Source organism: Eulemur rufifrons, chromosome 10, assembly GCF_041146395.1.
Source record: "Eulemur rufifrons isolate Redbay chromosome 10, OSU_ERuf_1, whole genome shotgun sequence".
In the NCBI taxonomy this organism is placed as follows: Eukaryota; Metazoa; Chordata; class Mammalia; order Primates; family Lemuridae; genus Eulemur; species Eulemur rufifrons.
In genome coordinates, this window is record NC_090992.1 from 15,863,848 (window position 1) to 15,886,036 (window position 22,189).

Below are 22,189 nucleotides of genomic sequence, written 5' to 3' on the forward strand. Positions count from 1 at the left end.
TAAAAGAATATTTAACTAAAAGAACTTTTCAGTTTTTAACAGCGTCTGGCACATAGAAAACAGCCTTGGCAATGACAAGTCAACACAATCAAACCTTTCCCGAGATGAGAAAATGTTCTCATAAAGTGTCAGGGAACCGTAAACAAGAAAAAAGAATTTTAGAGAGGATGAGGTGCAAGCGCTGGGTAATTTATAGGGGCCCAGTGAAGACTTCTTGGTTGGTCAAATAATCTGTAACGCCTTCTGTCTGAGTTGAGCAGTCTTTCCTCTTGAGAACAGCAGGTAGCAAACTTTGATTATAAAAGCTAACAGTATTCTCAGTGTAATTTCATCTTGTCTGGGGTCCCTTACATTTCTTTTTGTAAAAACATTAAGAACATAATTATCTTTATTACCAAATTGTCACTACAGCATTGGGAATCCACTCTGGGTGTGCTGATGTTACAGGAGTCTATGAAAGATCTGTCTCTTGAATATTCTTTTTGATGTTCACATTCCTTAAAACAAATGTGGAGTTTTCATAAATGGATCTGGTCACTTTACATCATGTAACATGCCCATTTAGGAAATCACTCAATGTTGAAGTTGTGCTCTCGGAGTTTTACCGGTATGATTACAGAACAATGTCTGAGCAGCCCATAGTTTTGAACAGGTGAAAATTATTTTCAAAGCTCTGGTTGCTTGAAATGTTAATTATTGGAACAAGTGCAAGGGCATTTTGAGGGGAAAATGTGTTTTGACAGAAGTAAACAATAGCTTACAGCAAATTAACTTTCCAAATGCTATACTTTTGAAGGCTCCAGCAACAGACCACCTCTCAGAGCTGAAGGCAGAAACTTTCCCTTGCCGGTTCCAAACAAACCTCGGCCCCCATCCCCTGCGGAAGAGGTAATAGAGCATATGTTTTTATTTTTGTTTTTCCTCGGTAAATGAATCATCAGAAACTCCCATTGAATGGTCTTTTGCACTTTTATCTTCTATTAGTTTTAGTTTATTTGAAAACATAAATTAAAGGAGAGAATCCGAATGAAAATTATGTTCTTTCTCCTTGGTGTTGTTTCAGACTCTTCCAATGGCAAATGTGTGTTTTGTATTAAACAACAAGAAAAATAATCCTATTTTGTGTTTCCTAGCTTATGACCTTGATTTATCATGCAATTGCTCGTTAACCCAGTTTTTTCATTAAGCATGTTATACTAGACTGAAGAAATTATTATATCTGTATCTTTCTTGATTAGAGGTTCCATTATATACGGAATGCTTATGCACAGCTACCTTTGCAACCGGTGTCATGATAAAAGCAGTGCACGCAAAATATCTTCTATTTAGCCCCACCTAAATGATCTATATTCAAATTAAGAAAACAAATGCTTCAAACCTCATGGAACTGAAGTGGTGATTTATGGAAATTATTACTCAGAGGCTTTTCTTTTAACTTACATATGTAACTGCAAAATTTATTCAGTTTTTAAAAATTTACATTTTCAGAATTCATTAAACGAAGAGTGGTACGTTTCTTATATTACCCGACCAGAGGCAGAAGCTGCTCTTAGAAGGATAAACCAGGTATTGTGCTATAGTGTATTTTAAAATAGTTATAAATATTAACGGAGAATAAGAAGGGAACTGACTTGTATTGAGTACCGATTATGGGCTAGAAATTCTACTAGGTGCTGTTGCCACTGTTACACCCAGGAGATCCGTTAGTGCCAGCTTCACGACCACCTCCACCCATAGCAATGATTCCTAGGACTTTGGCTGGCAGGAAAATCTAAATTAGGCAGTCATTTGGTTGCAAGAATCTTAGGAGATTTTTTTAGCGAAAGGAGCATCTTATTATAGGAATCATATAGTGTTAGAAGGAGGCTGTCTCCTAAATTTCCAACATCTAACCATTTAGTTCCATTTTCTCTTTACGCACAATTGCCATCCACATCGATGCAAAAGGACCAATATTGAAAGAGACAGCAGCAATGTTTTGCCCTTTCCCCTAGACATTTCTAGCTAGTCCTTTAATATAATAAGGTCTTAAACAGATTTCCTGTGGCCCAGTGCCGAACCTTAATCTTAAATCTATTTATCAGAGATGAGAAAGGAAAGATCCTTCATCTTTCACATCGAAAGTCTACAGCAGTAGTTCTCAACCTAAGCTGCACATTTAGATCATCTGGGAGCTTTTTAAAAATCCTGATTCTTCGTTGTCACCTGCAGATTCTGACTTAATTAGTCTGGGCTGCTGTGTGGGCTCTAAGAGGCTTCAAAACTTGATTCTGATTTGAAGCCAAGACTGTGAGTCACTGGTCCAGAAGTATGTTTGTTTAACAGAGATGATCTGACTGGCTCAATTAACTTGGAATAAAAAGACACGAAGGAAAGCTGTTATTGCAAATTGATGGCTATTTAAAGCCATCCAGATTCAGTACAAAGAGAAGAGACTAGTTTAAAGGAGTCCTTACTAATTAATTCTATTTTAACATTAGGTCTTTATAATATTAATATTACGTAGCAATACTTTATTGAATGGAAATTTAAAGTACAATAGGAATCACAACACTAGTTTAGTAAATATCAGAAAAAAAGATAAGAACACAGACAGCTGCATTCGATTTTGTTCAGGTGTCTGATGAATGAAACGCTGTATCTAGAGATCATGAGGTTTTAAAAGGGATGCATTTCATAGGTATTTGGGTGTTTTCTGACTTCAGATGTCAAAAAGAAAGGTTAGGGAATTAACTCACAGGAACAGGAAGATGTATCTTGAGTTAACCAATAAAGTATTTCTCCTGGCCTTTTATCCACTCAACCACCTGTTATTTGTTTTTTTACTGAAAAAAAGATTCCTTGTTTTATCAAGAGACTTCAAAAAGGTTGACTTGGAAATTTCTCCAATATAATCTCTGCTGCCTCTCTCTTGATAACCAAGAAATTCATGACACATGGGATCTGTCGCTGTTTGGGAAACTGAGCATTCGTTGACTGACAGGTTTTGCAGTCAGGGGACTGCAGACTGCAGCTGACAGGTTTTACGGACCCCTAGAGGGCTGTCTACTGCGCTTACAGGGCAACAAAAATAGTGACTTTTACTGCTCCCATAATAACAAGTATTTATCCTTTTAGGATGGCACTTTTCTGGTTAGAGACAGCTCTAAAAAGACAATAACCAATCCGTATGTCCTTATGGTGTTGTACAAAGATAAAGTTTACAACATCCAGATCCGTTACCAGGAGGAGAGTCAAGTTTACTTGTTGGGAACTGGGCTCCGAGGGAAAGAGGTAAGGATTTCAAGTTTCAACCTTTCCCCAAATTCTCTTATGTTTCTCTGCATATCTTCGTGGAGGCACACCGTAACATTCTTTGGGAGTCCATACTGTATGGGAACTTTAGAGTTAAGTCACATGAGTGAGGCCCTTCATTTATTGGAAGAGAAATAAAGCAAAATTGTTTACAATGGCTACCTCTGACATAGGAGTCTTTTTGTATCTTTTATTCCAAATAATCTAAAATCACATGTATAACTTTTAAAATCAGGAAAAAAATGTTAACATTTAAATTTTTTAAAAATCCAGTTAGATGGTGTCAAAGGCAAGTCCCTATTGTTCACCTCTGTGACATAATTTTAATGTAGATTGCAGTGTATTTATAAGGATGTATTTAAAATGGATGCCACTTGGAAAAGGGGGAAAACTAGAATATTTGCCATTGCTGATTATTTAGATACTTGGGTCATTTCTTACTAAAAATGGACGGTTGGCTCTGTGAAGGTGGCCAGATTGCCAAAGATAATTTTTTTTCTGTTAGGCCAAGGTTTAGATTCTCATGCCAGTCACTTTTTGAGTGGTAATCAGACCAGAAGTAAAAGAAACCTTCAGGGCTGCTTTTTGTAAAGGAAACTAACAACTAAAGTTAATGCCCCAAACATGCTCTTTAAGTTCAGAGTTCCAGCAGGAGGGCCAGCTGCATCCAACACCTCCAGAATGAGAAACAGCATACCCATACCTTCCACTTCACTCCAAATAGTTTTAAGTTATGATAATATTAGTGAGTAGAAAAATTGCATGACTTTGGTCAAATGTTTGAATCACTGGTTCACTGTGGATAGAGATGCATAGACCCTACAGAAAGAGAGGTGTTTGCCCTCCAAGATTTCTCTGGGTCTCATGTGGAAACACACAGGTGGAAACCACTCATTGCAGCTGCCATGAAGGTAGACACCTGGCAGAAAGGAAGTGCATAATCCTGTTTGGGGTACTTAGGTGACTTCTGACACATGTCTAGAAGGATGAACGGGGCTTTTCCCAGCCTGGCCATCAGGGCTGGGGTGATCAAGGCTATATGAACAAAGACTTGGCTACTGAGCCCTTTTGAGCGTGGAGGTGGCAGTGGGGACACAGCAGAGAGATCATGAAGGAACCGTTGCGCCATGCTGTAGATAACCTCAACACTGTGAACGAAGTTTGGCCTCCTGATTCCTTATACCGCTTAACATTACTAATATTGGCAGTGAAGTAGGGATACAGAAACCAAAACCAAAGAGAGCAACCTCAAAGCAAGGGTATTGTAATTAAAATATTTAGGGTAAATAACCCTCTATATGAAGTTAAAAAAATGTATGTATAATATTACATATGTATATACACACACAATTTTTTAATCTTTTGTCCATGTTTTTTGGATGTGAGGATTTTTTTCCCCAAAGTTCTATAGCAGAAATAATTAAACTATTTGCCACATTTTACAGAATTTTCCCACAATCATCATAACTTGAAGAGGTAGGATATATTACACAGATAAAAAACCTGAGGGTGAAATTCATGCTGTCCATTCCAATGTTGCCTCATTTCTGTATTTTGACTCTTTCAGGACTTTTTGTCTGTGTCAGATATTATTGACTACTTCAGGAAAATGCCACTTCTGCTAATTGATGGGAAAAACCGAGGTTCCAGATACCAGTGCACATTGACGCATGCCGCAGGGTACCCGTAGCAGGGCAGCCGAGCAAACGAGCCTTCCGCCCGCCTCTGTGGCCAACACGGATGACCAATCAACTTTGGTCAATGGACAAACACTCAGGGCTGAATTGAGACCCTCACCGTGAACACGAGGGTTTTGTCCTTTCCTTTAAAAAGTGTTTGCAATGAAGACTGTCAAATATCCCATAACTTATTTATTCTTCTTCAATGTTTGTAAAGTGCATGAGTAATAATGTTCACATTTGAAGTCTAGTAATGCACTGTAATAATTCATTTTTAAAAATGTGTATTTTTGAATACCCATTTCAAAGTACAGTAGTTTACACAGCTACAGAAATAATTTGGGGCAAGTCTAAAAACACGGAAACAGTAATAGTTATTGGTATCACGTAAAACTGATTGTTTTTTGTAGCCAAACCTCTTGTCAGTCAGAGGCATCGTTAGTTTTATAAATATAATTAAAAAATTACTAAAATTCATTTTCTCATCAGCAATAATTTAAGAGGCTTCAAAAATATAATTTCATTCCTCCTCATTGGTGTTTTTTTTTTTCTGGGGGAGGGGATTTTTATGTACCTTTTTATGAAAAGATAAATACATAACTTCTGGGATTAAAATTGTCTTTTGCTTTACTTTTGGGCTCCTAAGACAACTTTATTGACTTTATAATTTAGTCTATATTATTACATTTTTATATTAATGCAAATTTAAACTACAGATACCAAAAAGAAAGCCTTTTAAATGTAGAGATGGCGCTGGGGTAAACCTTTCACCTAGGTTTGCCCCAGGTTTAATTACTTCACCTGAGTTTAATTGGCACTTCACCTCCCACATCCTCTCCATCCCTTGCACCCTCCTCCCAACTCCGAAGCATTGTCCAGGGATGTACATTTTACAGAAGGCTTCCTGGGAAGATGAAGGAGCAATGCTTATCCATAGAAAATTGTGATCAGACTTTCTTATTTAGATACAGCTCTTCTCTCTCTTGTTATCCCCGACAGCTCTGTCATAAAGCCCCTTCTCCTCAACCTTCCCAAACAGGCTCTATGTAAGTCCCTGGAGGCAATTCACCTGTTTCCTTTAGTTTACAAATGTACTTAACAAAAAGCAGTAGGCCTTTAGTCAGATAAAAACCTAGTATTCAGCAAAACAATGACAATCAATTGTTCTTCAAATTTTTCCCTTTGGGAGCTTGGTTATTGTTGCACAACTTTTATTAACGACAAACATTTTTGGCTTCTCTGCTTAATCTACAAATTTTCTGAATAGAAAAGAAATCTTGCATCTTCATTTTCATGAGCTAATAAAAGGAGCATTGGCAGGGGTATAAGAAGTCACCAAGTTAAAACTAATGATATGCTAAGATAAGGAGTATGTGAAATATAGAGTTTTAACTGATTAAAAATCTTATTTCACAAAACCAGGTCTTTACAACCAGAAATTCTCAATTTAGAGTCCGAAATGTGGGAGTCCCAAAGCTGAAAAACCTGCCTTCATTTACATGTTTATTCAACAGGATATTGAACAAGTATTTATTTAGTGCCTGTTCTGTGTTAAACACTGAGCTAGGTGCTGGGCAGTGAGGATAGTAGATACCACAAGTTCTATTATGGGGTGAGCTCAACTTCTGTCATCTTCATGGTATTCTATCCTTCGTGTTCAAAAATATCTAAACTGGTATACATATACCATTTTATTAATCCATGCATGTATTGATGGGCACTTGGGTTGTTCCCACATCTTTGCAATTGTGAATTATGCTCCTATAAACATTCGAGTGCAGATGTCTTTATTATAGAATGTCTTTTTTTTCCTTTGGGTAAATACCCAGTCATGGGATTGCTGGATCAAATGGTAGTTCTACTTTTAGTTCTTTGAGGTTTCTCCATACTACTTTCCATAGAGGTTGCACTAGTTTGCAGTCCCACCAGCAGTGTATGAGTGTTCCCATCTCTCCGCATCCACGCCAACATTTGTTGTTTTGGGACTTTTTGATAAAAGCCATTCTCACTGGAGTTAAGTGATATCTCTGTGGTTTTGATTTGCATTTTCCTGATGATTAGCAATGTTGAGCATTTCACATTTGTTGGCCATAAGTCTATCTTCTTTTGAAAAGTTTCTGTTCATGTCCTTTGCCCACTTTTTTAATGGGGTTGTTTTTTTCTTGCTGATTTTCCTGAGTTCTATATAGATTCTAGTTAACAGCCCTTTATGGGATGTGTAGCATGCAAATATTTTGTCCCATTCTGTAGGCTGTCTCTTTGCTCTAGTGATAGTTTAGTACCACTCAGCCATAATAAAAAAAAAAATGGTGAACTACCTATTGTATTATCCTGGATAGTAATAGCTGGAGACCATTCTTCTATTAATAAGTGAAGTATCACAAGAATGGAAAAACAAACACCATATATACTCACCGTTAAATTGGTACTAATTGATCAACATTACTGTGCACATATGAGAAGTAACATTCATTCATAGGGTGTTGGGCAGGGGTGGGGAGAAGGAGGCAATGGGTAAATTCACAACTAACAGATGTGGTGTGTGTTGTCTGGGGAATGGGCATGCTTGTTGCTCTGACTTGGGCAGTGCAAAGGCAATTTATGTCACCAAAGCGTTTGTACCCCCATAACACTCTGAAATAATAAAAAAAATATCTAAAATGAAGGACATGGTAAATTTCAAAACAACTATTTGGTAGTGGATCATGTTTATAAGGCAAAGCAAAGCTTAATTTTAAGTCCCTTGGAGGCAAGGGACTTAGTAAAAGGGTGTTCCATCGTACTGCTGTGACTGTGGTGGAATCTTTTGTTTGCAAGCCTAGAATTCTCTCTTCCTTTTACCAAGCACCAGCAACTCCATTTTTTTTTTTCTTTTGGATGGGCCTAGCCTCTTTGGGCCTTAGGCCTTTTATATGCCCCCAGTTGCACCAATCACAGTTGCTCCAGACCCTGATCAGTGACAAATATCTTATCAAGCTGGGCCAGTCAGGGTTCCTCTCTGGAATGCTAAACCCAGAGACTGAGACAGATCTCTCTTTTCTTGGGAGGGTCTCCAAAAGGCAATGCTGTACACCTGGAGCTGTCTGCTGTCATGCTTCTACCCTTTCCTACCCATTACATGGAGGAAACCAGTCTATTATACGGGAGAATGAAGCCAACACACAGAAACACAAGTGAGAGAGACGTTATATGAATTAGTGGAGTCCCTGAAATCTACTCCAATCCTGGACTTACAGGTCATAGCACCCAATAAATGCTTCAGCTATTTGCAGTTGTTTGGTACATGCCACCAGGAGAGTTCTAATTAAGATAAATTCATACCATCCATTAATAATCTAGTAACTCTCTTTCAACCTGAGCCAAATTCAAACAAAGTAAAGGATAAGCAGTGACCCATGGCCAACTTCCTATGTCATACTCTTCAAATTAACCATTCCTTGAAGCATTAAAACAACAATGAAACAGCCTTCAAGAGCATGAAATACTTATTTATAAATCCACATAATTCTTATTTTGTTTTTAATTATATTAAACATATTAGTAAATTCAGTTCTCCCAGATATTTGTTAATTCAACAATAACACAGAAATTCACAACAAATAAGAAATCAGACAGAAAAACTATTAGAAGCAAGGGATACATCTGATATTTTAGACTCTTCATAGAGGGGATTGTTTCCTTTTGTTTCTGTTAAGTCTTCTGTCTTCACAGGGTGACTAAAATGTAGAGTAAGGTCACAAAGCAGTAACTGGGAGTGCTCTGTGTGAAATGAAACAGAAGACACTATATTGTAGCACATATGTCATAAGCAAATATTATAGCCTTAAGTTGCTATTTCCTAATTCCTAGTTTAATTTTTCCAAGTGATTATTGATCAAACCACAACTTAAGTGTACCCCATTTTGACTTAAAATCAGATTTATGTACTATAAAGTATGACATAAAAATTTACTGGAAGGGCTCTTAAGCCCAACTACTCAGCTATCTTACTAAACCACAACTTGATTTATTCAAATGATAACTTTTAAACTTATTTTTATCTAAGTTATACCATGCACATAGTATTTAATATAATTAGATACGTCTATGAGGCATATTACAAAAAATCGCAATTCCTATCTCCTAGAGGCAATCACTTTCAACCTGTTTTTAGCTCACTTTGTTTCTCTTGCTTTTGTTATTTTGTGTGTGTCTGTGATTTTTTTGGGGGGGCGGGTGCTGGTATTTACTGCCATATCTCTAAATGACATGTTTATTTGATTCTTTTTTCAATTTTTCGTATTATCTGCTTCTGGCAACAAAAGATTAAGATACAACTCTTTCACTCATTCCCTATTCCTCCAACATACTTAGAGAAGTTTCGCTACCTCAATATTTAACATTTAAATGTTAATTATATAAATACTCTTCACAGCAGAGTCTTTTAGTATAGTTCCCTTCCTGCAAGCTACCGCTCAATCACAGTTAATAATTGTTTTTCTCCCATTGCTCGATTATCAGGAATATATCCCAAGTGTCCCCCAGTTGAGAAAATCTCTTGGTATAAAGCCTTAGCTATTCTATTGTGGAATGTCTCCCCTCTTCTCGGGCCTTCTAATTTGCTCTAATTTGGACTGACTGCTCATTAGGACTGCTGCACAGCTCGTGTCTTGGGAATGCCCTTCACCATTATCCTAGGGACTCCCTTCACCCCTGCTTTCTGTGGAGTGCCCTTATGCCAGAATTCCTGTGTCTTTTGCTTTTTGATCTGCTTCCTTGTTTGGTGGAACACAGCCTCAGTAACTTCCTGAGGGAGTAAAATTCTATGTCTGAAAATTCCTTTCTCTACAATAATGCTCAACTAGTAGGTTGGCCAGCTATAGAAATCTGGGTTGGAAATCATATTTCTTCAGATTTCCAAAGGCATCACTGCATTGTCTTATAGCTTCCAGTGTTGCTACTGAGAATTTTCACATGATTCTAATTCTTAATCTTTGTTGTTTTCTCTTCAGAAGCTTTACAGATCTTTTTGTTCTCTCAGTATTCTGAAATTGCACAATATTGTGACTTGGTATGGGTCTATTTTCATCCACTGTATTTGGCTCTTTTGGTGTAGAAAATCCTGTCCATCAGCTCTAGGAAATTTTCTCAGATCATTTCTTTAATGAATTCCTCCTCATCCATTGTTTATGTTCTCTTTTTCTAACACTCTTATTTATTGGATGTTGGACTTTCCTTCACTTATCTTGTTATCTCCCCACCCTCAAAACTTTCCCTCTCTGTTGTTTTGCTCTACACTCTAGGGGTACTTCTTCATTTTATTCATTTATCTTTTAACCCTTCTCTTGAGTTTTCATTTCCGCTATATCACACTTTTAATTTCCAAGAGCTTCTCTTGCTCTCTAGATACTTTTTTTTTACATTATCCTGTCACTTTTCATGGATACAACATCTTCTCTTTATCTCTGTGGATATTAATGGTAATTTCTTGAAGTTTTCATCTCCTTTCATTATTTCTGTTTCTTCCTTATTGGTTGCATCCATTTGTTTGTGTCTGCTTTTCATATTATATGCATTCCTCAAATATTTGTTGTGCCATAGTTGTTCGTTCTTATTTAAGACTGTGACACTAAAGAGGTTCTTGGAAGCACTATGCCTATGGTAGTCAATACTGTGGCTGGGTTATTTTGTTGGAAGAACCTCTGCTATAAGTATCTTTAGGTTTCTTCTTTTAGGCTGGTTAGATTCCTGAAAGAAAAATCTGCTTTGGGGGTATAAATCTGGCTGCCAGTGTTTTGGTAGCCACATGAGGAAAAAAATTGCCAGAGGTCTTGTAATTCAGTATGTAAACTGGTTTTAATATTCTTGTTTTCAGTACAGTACTCTCCCTCAACTTGTGGCTAGTAGCTCCAGGCCAGAGATGCCTTGTTTTAACCTTGAGTCTTCTGTCACAGAGAAGGGATAGGCTGCCTGGCTCTGTGGGGGGCAGAAGAGACCACAGGGATCTACAACCCTTTAAACATTTCACTAGTCCTCCTGTTATTAGCTGCACTTTACCACCACTATACCACCACTTCCAGAGCATTCTGGTGCCACCATGTCTTGAGCTGTAGGGGCTATTTGTTGGCTTTACTCCACCAGGTTAGGGTTCAGATTTTAGGACTTTAGGATTCAGAGTTGTCTGTTTGCTTCCATTTGCTTTCTGTTTTATTGTTATCGCTTCTTGGGAACTCTTTACCTTGTGGATTTTTGTCTCTTTAAAATCACTTAAATTTAAATGTCAGGCTTACCACTGACTAGTTAGTTGCTTGATCCTGAGAAAGTTAATCTTGCTCTTTTCACATCCGTAAATGCCAATAGTAATAGTTCCTACCTCGTAGAGTTGTTATTGACAATTAAGTGAGTTCATTTATACAAAGCTCTTAGAAGAGTGCCTAGATTATAGTAAGTGCTGTGTTAGCCAGTGACATTATTATTTGGCAGAGGAAGTGAGGGTACATGGAATGTTCAGTCAGTCCTGTGTTTTTACCGGAAGTCTATCCTCCTAGTCTAGCTTGACAGGCCCCTTATATCCTAACTGCCTGACCTACCCACACAACTACTCAGGAACACATCTATCATATTTATTATTTCTATTTTACTTCATGAAGGAATACTCCCCAAAGTAGAACAATTAGATCATCAAGTGTGGGAGGAATCTAAAGCTTCTCTAATTGTTTTAAAAGGGTTCAAGCATCCAGAACCATTTATTCATTTAATAAACATTTTCTAAGAATTCATCAAGGCACTGTGTTAAGTGCTAGAATACTCTCAAGGAGCTTAGAGTTGACCAGGGCTAGGAAAAGTAAGTAAATATGCAATTATAAAATAGTGTGTTAAGTCATAGGAAAGGGTAGCAAGGATAACACACTGGCTCAAAAAAAGTTTTCCAATGTTAAGTGACCTCAACTAATAAGAAGCAGTTAACCTGGTGTGGTGGAGGTGGGGTGTAGCCATGTGATTTCAGAAAGAGATGTATGTGTTAAGGTAGAGATGCAAAAGAGAGCCAATAGTTCAGTATGGCTGGAGCATAGAATGTGCAGGGAAGAAGTAAGATTAAGGGACTAGAGGCAGGGTCTGATCTCAAGAGGTCATACATAGTCCATTCTAGGAGGTTTGGACTTCATCCTGAAGACAATGGTGAGCCAAAGAGGATTTTCTGCAGATTTATGTTTTGGAAAAAGTGTCTTCACTTTAGTGTTGAGACTGGATTTGAGAGATGATGAATTAAGCAAAGCTAATCAGATTTCTTTACATCAGACTCTTGAAAGCCTTTGTTAATATGCGCTGTGAATTTGTGAGAGAAATATATAGCATAAAGCACTTCTCAAACTTATCTGAGGTAACAACATGGACTCTGTTTCATTGCATGCCATCTTCTGACAGCTCTTGAGACAGCAGGGTTCACAAATCAAAGTCTGAGAAATGCTGCCGGAGGGAGAGAATGTGGAAAAGCATAACAGGCACTCACTATTTGGTGCCTAATTAACAGTCACTCCTCTCTTCTTGGTGGCACAACTTGATTTCATCTGAGGTATTCCTCTCCCCAGCTCCAGCTAAGTCCTGACTGGTCCAAACTGGTCTTGGTAGTCCCAGTCCCCTTGGCCATGGCTGCTGTAGGCATCTGCATGTGGATGCAAATCTAGCCAACGAAAGGAAAGCACAAATGTGCTGGAGAAATCTGAGAAAAGGCTTATAGACACAGACAAATATAGTGTCTGCATATGGCCACCTCTGAAGATAATGACCATGAGGAGTGATAAAGACAGTAAATGAGACAGAGCAAAAAGATGGAAAGAACCAGGTCCCTGATGAAATCTTTAAACCTATGAATTAACTTTAGGGCTGCCCTACCTTGCATCTTCTTGTTATTCCATATTGCATAAGTCATGTTAAGTTGCTATTTTGTAACTTATAGCTCAAGGCCTCATAACAGACATAGAAGCTATCTTTAAATATTCAAGAGTTGTTATGAGAAGAATAACTACATAGTCAGAGTAGTTTTCATGGTTAGAAATAGGACTCACAGGTGACTAGGAAGACAGATTTCGGCCAGTTCACAAGAAGGAATTGTCTAAAATGGAATGAGTTGACTGGTGAGATAAGAAGTTCCCCAACATAAGAAATGTTTGGGCAGAGATAGATTATTCCGAGAAATATTCAATCACAGAAATGTTACATGCCTGGAATTAAAGAATACATCTGTGAGGTGAGTGACTAAACATTATGACCTATAATGTCTGATCCTACTCTATAAATCTATTTAAAATGAAGACGCCTAAATCACAGAATCAAATTTATAGTTTTTAATTTGTAATAAACCTTGGAGGCTTAGTAAGAATTTATGGATAAAGACACTGAATTTTGCAGAATGTGACACAACTTCACTGTAATGGTGTGTTGAAGGGAAGGAAAAGAAGTAAATTTAGAGAGCTTACTTAGACAACATGATGAGCTTATTAGCGTCAGAGATGGGAATTCAGGTCTGCTAACTTGTGGATCAAACATAATTCATCTGTAGAGATCTAGGTCATATTGCAAGGCAAACCTCTCTTAAGAAATAGAGAAATCCTAATTAGTGGGCAAAATTCAGTTATACCCCTGCAGAAGCACAAATTGGCTCTGCTATTTATTTTATAACAACACATAAACATTTTAACCTAGTGATTCAATACTTACCTTTCATCTTCTTCAACTCTAGAGAAATTGTGTGAATGTTTTTAATTATGGCTTCCACATTTAGCTTATGATCAGTAACATTATTCTTAAGCATCTGATTTTAAAAGAGAAACGAAAACAATGTATAAATGCCAAATATTTATGTGTACTTTAAAAATACTTAAATTTTAAGTATTTATAAAAGAAAATGTTATTTCAGAAGTGAAATAATTGTTGAAATGAGACTTTATAAATATAGTTAGAATTCTACATAGAAAGGCAACAATTTGTTATATTTTTCCAACTAAAACTTAAGCCCCAACTAGAATTCTTAGGATGAGGTTTCTTTTTAAATCAAACCACATCCACAAGATGGAGCTCGTAATGGAAATAAAGATGTCCCCTTTTCAGAAAGCCTCAGCACTTATAAACACCACCTTACAGTTTAGCAATCATGTCAAATCTCTAATTTTATGTAAGTCAGTGTCTATTTCTAACTTATTCTTGAATGACAGGGCCCATGTGTGATTTAAGAACACAGTAAAACTCAAAATAAGATTTGATTATAATTCATTAACTATGAGGATGACAAAATGGCTACTTTAGATTTGGGAGTTAGGATAACACACATGTTAATTTTGGTTAGCTGAAAGGTATAAATTAACACATTACTATGTTAATATATACACAGCACACGTACTTAACCAATTGTGTCAGATACAAATATATGGAGAGCTGGTTCGCCAGAAACTAACCTTAAGCCATTCAAATTTCTCAAAATGACTTGAAAAACTAAGCCTCAGTGAACACCGAACTCCAGCAGTGTGAAAGGTGGGCAATAGTGGGTCAGGCTGCTTGTCCCAACAAACTAACCTTTAAGTCAGTCCTTGTCTCTGCCTTTTCCTGAACAGGAGGAATTTGTCCAATTTCTCTCACTCCAGAGCCACTGTAAAAGAAATAATCTTGTTTTCCAGACATCGGTGAATAAAATACACTTCAGTCTACCTCTAAGCCCCTGTACCTTAAAAACAGAGTGTCAGCTCTTTCTTGCGCATGCCAGACCAAAAGATTCAAATTTGAGGGCAAAGGAAAGATGACTTTAAAAAAAGGAGAGGCGGAGAGAGGCGGGAGGTTGGAATTAAAGAACTTTAGAAATGAGGAAAAAATACACAAAAATAAAAACTATATTAAAAAAAAAACAGGAGTGAAGTAGAAACTAAATAACTAGACAAATGTCCAGGACAGGGGCCACTCCCCACTGGGGGTCTGGCCACCGAGGCCCCCGAGTGCCCCGGGGGTGGGAGGCGGCGGTCAGAGGGCACAGCGGCGACTGACGGACCGGAGACGGGGCAGGCCTGGGTCAAGCGCTCTCCGGGGAGCCCAGCCAGGCCATCGCGCAGGGACAGGGGAGGCCGGTCAAAGGGCACTTCACCGGGACGTGAGAAGCCGAGAAGCGGAGACCAGGCTCCGGGGGCAGGAGCAGGGGTCAGAGGGCAAGATGGAGGCTGAAGGCACCGACGCCGCTAAAGCGCCACCCTGAGCCAGAGGACGCCGCTCAAGTCCCCAACGCTGAGGAACATTATTGCCACCGCAGTTCCTATTCCAAAGGCCAAGCGCTCCTTGTCCTCTTCCACGGCCCAACCGCCACCCTGGAGGAGCCCCAGATCTTACGAACCTGCAGCGCGGCCGGAGCCCAACGGCAGCTCAACGGCTGAAGGCGGCGCCCCCGGCACCTGGAAGTTTCCATGGTCCTCACCTCCCAAACCGGATTGGGACAACGTAAAACACACTCAGAGTGACCGGGCCTGCTGACAACCACTGGGCCTGCCCGCCCCCAACCCACCACCTCGGCCAACCACCCCCTCCCGACCCAACTGACACAACAGGGCACCCCAGGCCTGCGGGCTGCGATGGGGGACCCACAGGCCACAGGGCCGGCGCCCCTGGGGTGGCTGAAGATGGAGCCTCGGGCAGCCTGGACCTATCAACAGTCCTCATCCTCCCAGGCCAGATTAGGAAACTTCAAAACCGCATAACACTCATGACCTACCAGGCCAACAGTCACCTAGGTTATGGAGGTGGGGTGGGCGAGTGGCCAGTGATAGAGAAGTAGCGCGTCCTGATTGGCCAGCTTCTAGTCTTGCTTGACCAGCTTCTCATCCTGATTGGCCAGTTTCTCGTGGCTCCTGGGCGGTGACGTCCCAGGCAAGGCCTAACGGAGTAGGTTCCGGAAGCCAGACTGCAAGTGACTCTCGCGGCTGCATGGGCCGAGAGGTGCTGGTGTTTCCCGCCTCCTATGCGCCCGGCACTGTTCAAGGTGGTTTACAACTGTCATCAGCATTTAATTTGCACAGAATAGCGGTGGGATTAAGGCCAGATTTAGGACTGAAACTGCTTGGGTTTGAAGTCTACTCCGTCACTTGTTTAGTTAGCTCTTTAGATGCAGATAAGGGATGTAACTGGAGTGCAAATGCTCTCACCCATCATATGGGGTGATAATAACTGCCTTCTAGTGTTATTGTGAGGGTTAAGTGAGATAATGCATCGGAAGTGCTCGGTGGATTACAAGTGCCCCATAAAGGTTAGCTATTATCATTCCTATAAATTTTTACAGATGAGTAAAGAGATGAGTTGAGACATGTACGGTGGTTTTTTGCCAAGAGGAAAAACTGGGATTCAAGCCATCTTTTCTTGTTTCCAAGAGGAATCTCTGCCACAACAACCTTTGAGTCTGGCCCAAAGACTTCTCTTGGTGCCCAGGGGAATTGGGGAGCTTAGGCCTCCAGCATAAGGCCCTACACAACACGCCTGTGCCTTCTCTGTGCCTCCCCTACAGCACACACCAGCTTTCCCAACCATAGTCTTCCTGACGACCCACGTCACAATGTCTGTTGGTTATTTTATATCCAATTACCTTTATTTCAACACTGTAGGATTTGTTGTCGGCTGCAGAGTTATACAGATGAGGAGCGACAGAAGAGGGCTGAGTTTCAGTCCTAATGATAACTAGCTATGTGATCTTGGAAAAGAGTATCTTCCTTTTTCTGAGCCTCAGTTTCCCCAGAGAGGGTTGGGATAGACCAATATTTCCTAAATTTCACTCATTGTTGGACCACTGTTACGACTGCTTGCCATAACCATGTACTGCCTGTATCATTACTACATTTATATTTTAAATTTACTTCCTTTTAAAATTTAAATTTACTTAAAAATCTTTATATCACTAGTATAAATGGAAGAAAATATAAACAGAAGATAATTAGAAAAATACAGAGAAAGGAAATAAGACACATTTTAAATAATCTAGGTACACTTGCACCTTGACAGCTGAATATTTTTTGGTAAAATGGGTTCTTATTAAGTGTTAGAATAAGTGCTAAAGACAGTCTAGCACAAACTGAGACTTTCTTCTTGATATGGTCAGAGTGGTTGAAAGAGGAATAGCTGTTGCTGTGTGAGTACATGTTGTTTAATGCCTGTGCACCACATAAACACATCACTCATATCACTAGTGGGACATGCCCCACACTTAGGGAATCCAGGAGTAGATGCTCTCCAGTAATCCTTCCCCATCAAAAACTCCTTAAGTCTCAATGTTCTATATGTGTTTTTCAAAATTTCTGGAGGCAGTCTTCCTAAGTTAACCCTGCTCAGCCCCGCAGTTTCATACCAGTCTCTCAGCCAATACTTCCCTCACTTAAAATTTTAAATTTGAACACTTGCTAGTGTCTGCCTTTTGTGATGTGTGCTGAGCTTTTTTTAATCTAATTCCCTGAGTGATAAGTAAGGGGTAAAGAGAGGTGCAGACCAGGGAACAAACATTCTTTGGGCACTCACTGTGCATCATGAGTTATGTTAAAAGAGCTTTAATCTCACAACTCTCTGAAGTAGCTGGTATCCCAGTGAAACCTAAAAAGAAGTGCTGAAGCTCGGAGTGCTTAGTTCCTGCTCAGGGGTACAGGGCCAAGGAAGGGCAGAGCCCAGATTCACATCCTGTGTGTGTCACTCCGGGTCCTTCTGTTCTTTCCTCTGCACCGCATTGTTTTCTAGACCAGACTGTCATCTGCTATGTGCTGAACCATGTCCCCTCATATTCACAGGTTGAAATCTGAATCCCCAGTACCTTAGAATGGGACTGCAGTTGGAGATAGGGTCTGTAAAGAGCTGATTATGTTAAAATGGGGGCGTAAGGGTGGATCCTAATTTAATCTGATTGGTGTCCTTATAAGAAGAGAAAATTTGGACACAAAGAGAGACCCCAGGGATGTGTGTAAACAGAGTAAAGACCATAGGAGGACGTAGAGAGAAGATGGCCATCTGCAAGCCATGGAGAGAAGCCTCAGGAAAAAATCAGCCCTGCCAATATTTTCGTTGTTTAAGCCACCCTGTTTGTGGCATTTTGTTACAGCAGCCCTAGCAAACTAATATACCATCTCTTGAGATAGTACATCATGGTTCCCAAATACTTTGGGTTTCCTAGATCATTGAATTTAAACGTATATGTAGTAATGCATACACGCAACATAGGGGAGACCAGAATAGAATGAATAGCATTTATTTCCTGAATTAAGGACATTAACAATACAAAACAAGCAAACAGAACTGACTTCACTGTTTTTATAAAAGCAAAGATAATTTAACATCAAAACAGAAGGAAGAAAATAAAAGGAGAAAGGTTATAATTTCAGAGTAAGACTAGCTTGACAAAAAGCTTATGGGGTGTATGTTTCCTGCCTACTCTTATTTTGATGCAGACAAGTGAAAACTTCTTCACCTGAGACCTGCATGATTTCACAAACATGTTTGGAAACTCCCTGGACATTTCAGCAGGAGAAAATAAGGTGTTTAGGAGAAGTATATTTTTAAAAGTAGATGGGTGAGATAGCATTAAGACTGGGAATTCTAAAAATCAAGTATTGGGGGTGGGGGCTGGGTGGGATGCGGTATCCTATTGTCCCAAGCACACTGAACCCATTTCGGGGTCTATCAGGAGTTTGCAGGAATGTCCCTGCTCCACTACCTGTGGACTAGGATCCTCCTTACAGGACTCGCAGGACTTTTGCTAGAATCTAAAGGCCTTCCCCCCATCCAGAATACTGATTACTTCTTATGAATAGATGCAAACTACTGTCATTGGAAAAGATCATCATTAAGCCGTTAATCAGTCACAGAGAAGAATCAACTTTGCATTTCTTTCTGGCTTTGTACAACACCTCTGGACACAAATTTGGGAGGTAACAACACAAGCACATGCTTAGATCATTACCTGAAGAGCATGACCAGCAACCAAGAGATTAAGAAAATTCCTGTGTATCCAGACAAGCAATGCTTTCCCCACTGCCAGTCACATAAAGGAAGCAAGAAGCAAGGAGAGGAATCCTGCCACCATGGTGGAAGTGAAAGCTGAGTGCCCTGCCTGCTGTTGTCTTCAAGCAGCTGATGTTACACTAGACACAGTCATTTTCTTTTGCTCCGTGGGAGACACTTCTGAAACACAGAAAGATGTTATTAATGAAAATGCACATTGCTTCCAGGCTAACTGAAGTGTTTTTACTTCTAATTAAGAAATTACTGTTCTGAACCAACATTTCCCTCTGAATAGGGTTGCCGGAGAAAATACAGGGCACCACTTAAATACAAATTCTAGAACAACAAAAGATAATTTTTTAGTGTATGTCCTGTGTGTTGTATTAAAACACTTATAATCAAAATGTATTCATTGTTTATCTGAGATTCAAATTTAACTAGATACCCTGTATTTTTTATTTGCTAAATTTGGTAACTCTAAACACTTCAACCATGAGAAAAGAAAGCAAACAGTGTGAAGCCTTGTAGATTTAGTAGGTATGGAAACCAAGAGAATGTTAAAGTTTTCCACCATGATGTCCAAAATATTAACACAGATAGACTTACTGTGCTGGAATTGGGCGCTCCTCGTCCTTCAGCACCCCTGGGATGGAAGAGGGAAGCCAGTGCTTTGAGACAGCAGATGGACGGATGCTGACGGTATTCAACATGGCACTGTTTTTTGACAGTTGCTTGCTCTGCCCTTTTGTCTGAAGACTCTGTGCTTAGCTGTTTAGAAGATGCCTTCTAAAATGCAAGGCATATTCACGACACAAGTTATGTGTATTTCCAAAGATCCACCAATCAGAGAATACCTGTCTCTGCTCCAAAATTAAATATGTTTCTAGCTCTGTCATGTCAGCTGTCCATTCCCCAACAATACCACCTCTGTTTATTAAAGGCATAGATCCTGATGAGATGACGTCGCCCCCTGGGCATTGCTGCCCCCCGCCCCCATGCTGCCCCCTCGCTGGCCACGCAATGAAGAATGAGCCTGTTTATCAAAAGACATATTATGTTCATGAAGTCAATTCCAGTAGAATATAAGTGTGCTCTCACCTTTTGTTATGAAAAAGAGAATTAATGTGTGCATAAAAGCAAGTTTAGAAGAATACACACCAAAATGTTAACAATGGTTATTAGCATTAAGGATGATGAGATCTAAGGATGATTTTATTTCTTTGTGTTTGTTTATTTATTTAGCCTAGCTGTAATTTTAACCCCACCCCCCTTGTCTCTATTTTAAACTCTCAGGGCATTTCTCTGCATGGTGCATCGGCCACTGTAAAGCAGAGCTGCTCAGACTTTACAGCGCACAGCAATTACCTGGGGAGCTTGTGAAGATGCAGATTCTGGGGCCCAACTCAAAGACTCCGATTTAGTCAATGTAAGGTGAGGCTCCCTGAATATGCGCTTCAACCCTTCCCCCTTCCAGGTTAGCCCAGGTGTGTCCTGGACCACACTTTGAGGCACGCTGACTGACTGACTTACAGCTTCATCACACATCTACATGTCTCCAACACATGACTGCAATTGAAACTTACTTTGGCTATTGACGCCAGAATTCAGTTGGCTTTTTTCCCTTTAAATGTTTATATAATTTTAGCCATAAACAACGTCCACTTAACTGGAGAGGAAAACGTTTGGGGTGGACGGCCTCCCCGGGCACAGCAGAACACAGAGACTCAATGTCTGCTTCCTTCTCTGAGGAGGGAGGAGGGAGATGGGCATCCCGGCTTCGAGTTCTTTCTAATTTAGGTCTTTATTTGTTCGGTTTCCTAGCTTGTGTTTGTTTTGTTTTGCTTTCAGTCTCAGCTGTCACTTGCCATCCTAATGGCAAGTCTAGTGCTAAGGTCTGAGATGTGATGCAGTTTTTAAAATATTTTTTGCAAATTTTTGTGCTCAAAACTCTGTACTTCTACCTCTGCTGCCATTGCCCTGGTCCTGCCTGTGTTGCTTGCAGTAGCATCCTGCCAGGCCTGCCACCGCAGCTCTTGCCCCTGTGATCCGCATTACATGCCGAGCGCCCAGCAGGAAGAGCTTTGTGAAGTGTAAATTGGATCATGTCCTTCCCCTACTTAAAGCCTCCAGTGGTTTCCCATAGTGCTTGGAACAAACACCGAACTCCAGACCGGGCACATATGGCCCACAGCGCCAGCCTCCATTCCCCTTGCTCCCCTTTCATCCTGGCACGTGCCCATGGTGGTGTCACACTTGTTTCCTTCTGAGCCTCCCGTGCTGGCTCCTGGTGATGCTTTAGGGTTTAGTAAGCTTTAGGCTGTACTCTGATGTCACCCCATTCTCTATTCCAGCTCTTTCTTTGCTTCCTTACAATGCTTGATATAAAATTTGTAACGTTTTTGTTTATGTTTCTGCTTGCTTTTTGACTATGTTTTTGGCCTGTCTCTTTCACTATAATATACCTCTTTTAAGGGCAGGCACTCATGGTCTGGTTCACTGTTACCTACCCCGTGCCCAGCACAGTTGGAATGCCGCAGGCCCGGGGAGCAGGGATTGTGGGGCAGCCGAGGGCAAGATGGAGCTGCAGACGGAGCAGGGGCCAGACAGTGCCAGGGACACCTGGGCTGTGGTGAGTGCTTAACATGGCTTGGCTCAGTGGCTCAGTGAATGAATTGGCCCCCATTACAGTGGTATCCTGGATAGTTGGAGAAACCAAGATGTGATTACCACCCTGCTCCCCTGCTGGAGTCTGAGCAAAGCTGTGAGGGCAGAAGTCACACCTGCCTGGCTGCTGAGCCCTCAGAGAGGGACCACCCTCATGGTGGTAGGGAGAAAGTGGGTGAGCCACAGCAATCTAAACTAAGGACATTCCCCCTTTTTTTCCATCTGCCTTCTGCTTCTGGGGCACAGGCTAAAGACCCCATAGAGCAAGGACAGCAGACTCGTGACTGTTCCAGAAGGACACAACAGGCCCAAAAGCTTCAAAACAGCCTCGTATGAGAAGGATTACAAAACCCCAGTCTCTGATAAAAGGACTATCTCTGCTGTGGTTTCCATCATTTGAATAAAAATCAAATGACTTAGGATCTGTCCAAAATGAAGGATGTTTTAATACTTTGTGTGTTAAAAACACTGATATTTTGCTTCTTTTTTATTAAACAGATTTTATTATTTTTCAGAATCTTGTCAGCATAATCATTTTACGGGTGGATGAAATATTCAGCCCTGCTGCT

The 22,189-nt window shown here is 40.2% G+C and overlaps 2 protein-coding genes across 2 annotated transcripts in view; one reads left to right on the plus strand and one right to left on the minus strand.

The window, feature by feature from the left end:
• LCP2 (lymphocyte cytosolic protein 2) overlaps positions 1-6,645 on the plus strand; it is a 45,666-nt gene extending 39,021 nt beyond the window's left edge. The window contains exons 18-21 of the mRNA XM_069483858.1: positions 797-888; positions 1,489-1,566; positions 3,118-3,273; positions 4,862-6,645. Of these exons, the coding sequence (XP_069339959.1) occupies positions 797-888; positions 1,489-1,566; positions 3,118-3,273; positions 4,862-4,984 (449 nt within the window). The 3' untranslated portion in view covers positions 4,985-6,645. The remainder of the gene's footprint in view (positions 1-796; positions 889-1,488; positions 1,567-3,117; positions 3,274-4,861) is intronic.
• A 1,935-nt stretch (positions 6,646-8,580) lies between these two features.
• On the minus strand, positions 8,581-13,764 carry C10H5orf58 (chromosome 10 C5orf58 homolog). The gene is made up of 2 exons (XM_069484011.1): positions 13,671-13,764; positions 8,581-8,732 (listed from the first exon to the last, which is right to left on the minus strand). The coding sequence occupies exons 1-2, from the start codon at positions 13,762-13,764 to the stop codon at positions 8,581-8,583; spliced, it is 246 nt and encodes an 81-aa protein (XP_069340112.1).
• Positions 13,765-22,189: the final 8,425 nt, after the last annotated feature.

Bases quoted from the DNA above. Each gene is read 5' to 3' on its own strand.
- C10H5orf58 (XM_069484011.1), bottom strand. From the start codon at position 13,764: ATGCTTAAGAATAATGTTACTGATCATAAGCTAAATGTGGAAGCCATA. The intron at 8,733-13,670 runs GTAAGTATTGAA...CATTTCACACAG, and splicing joins AGAGTTGAAGAAGATGAAAG to AGCACTCCCAGTTACTGCTT.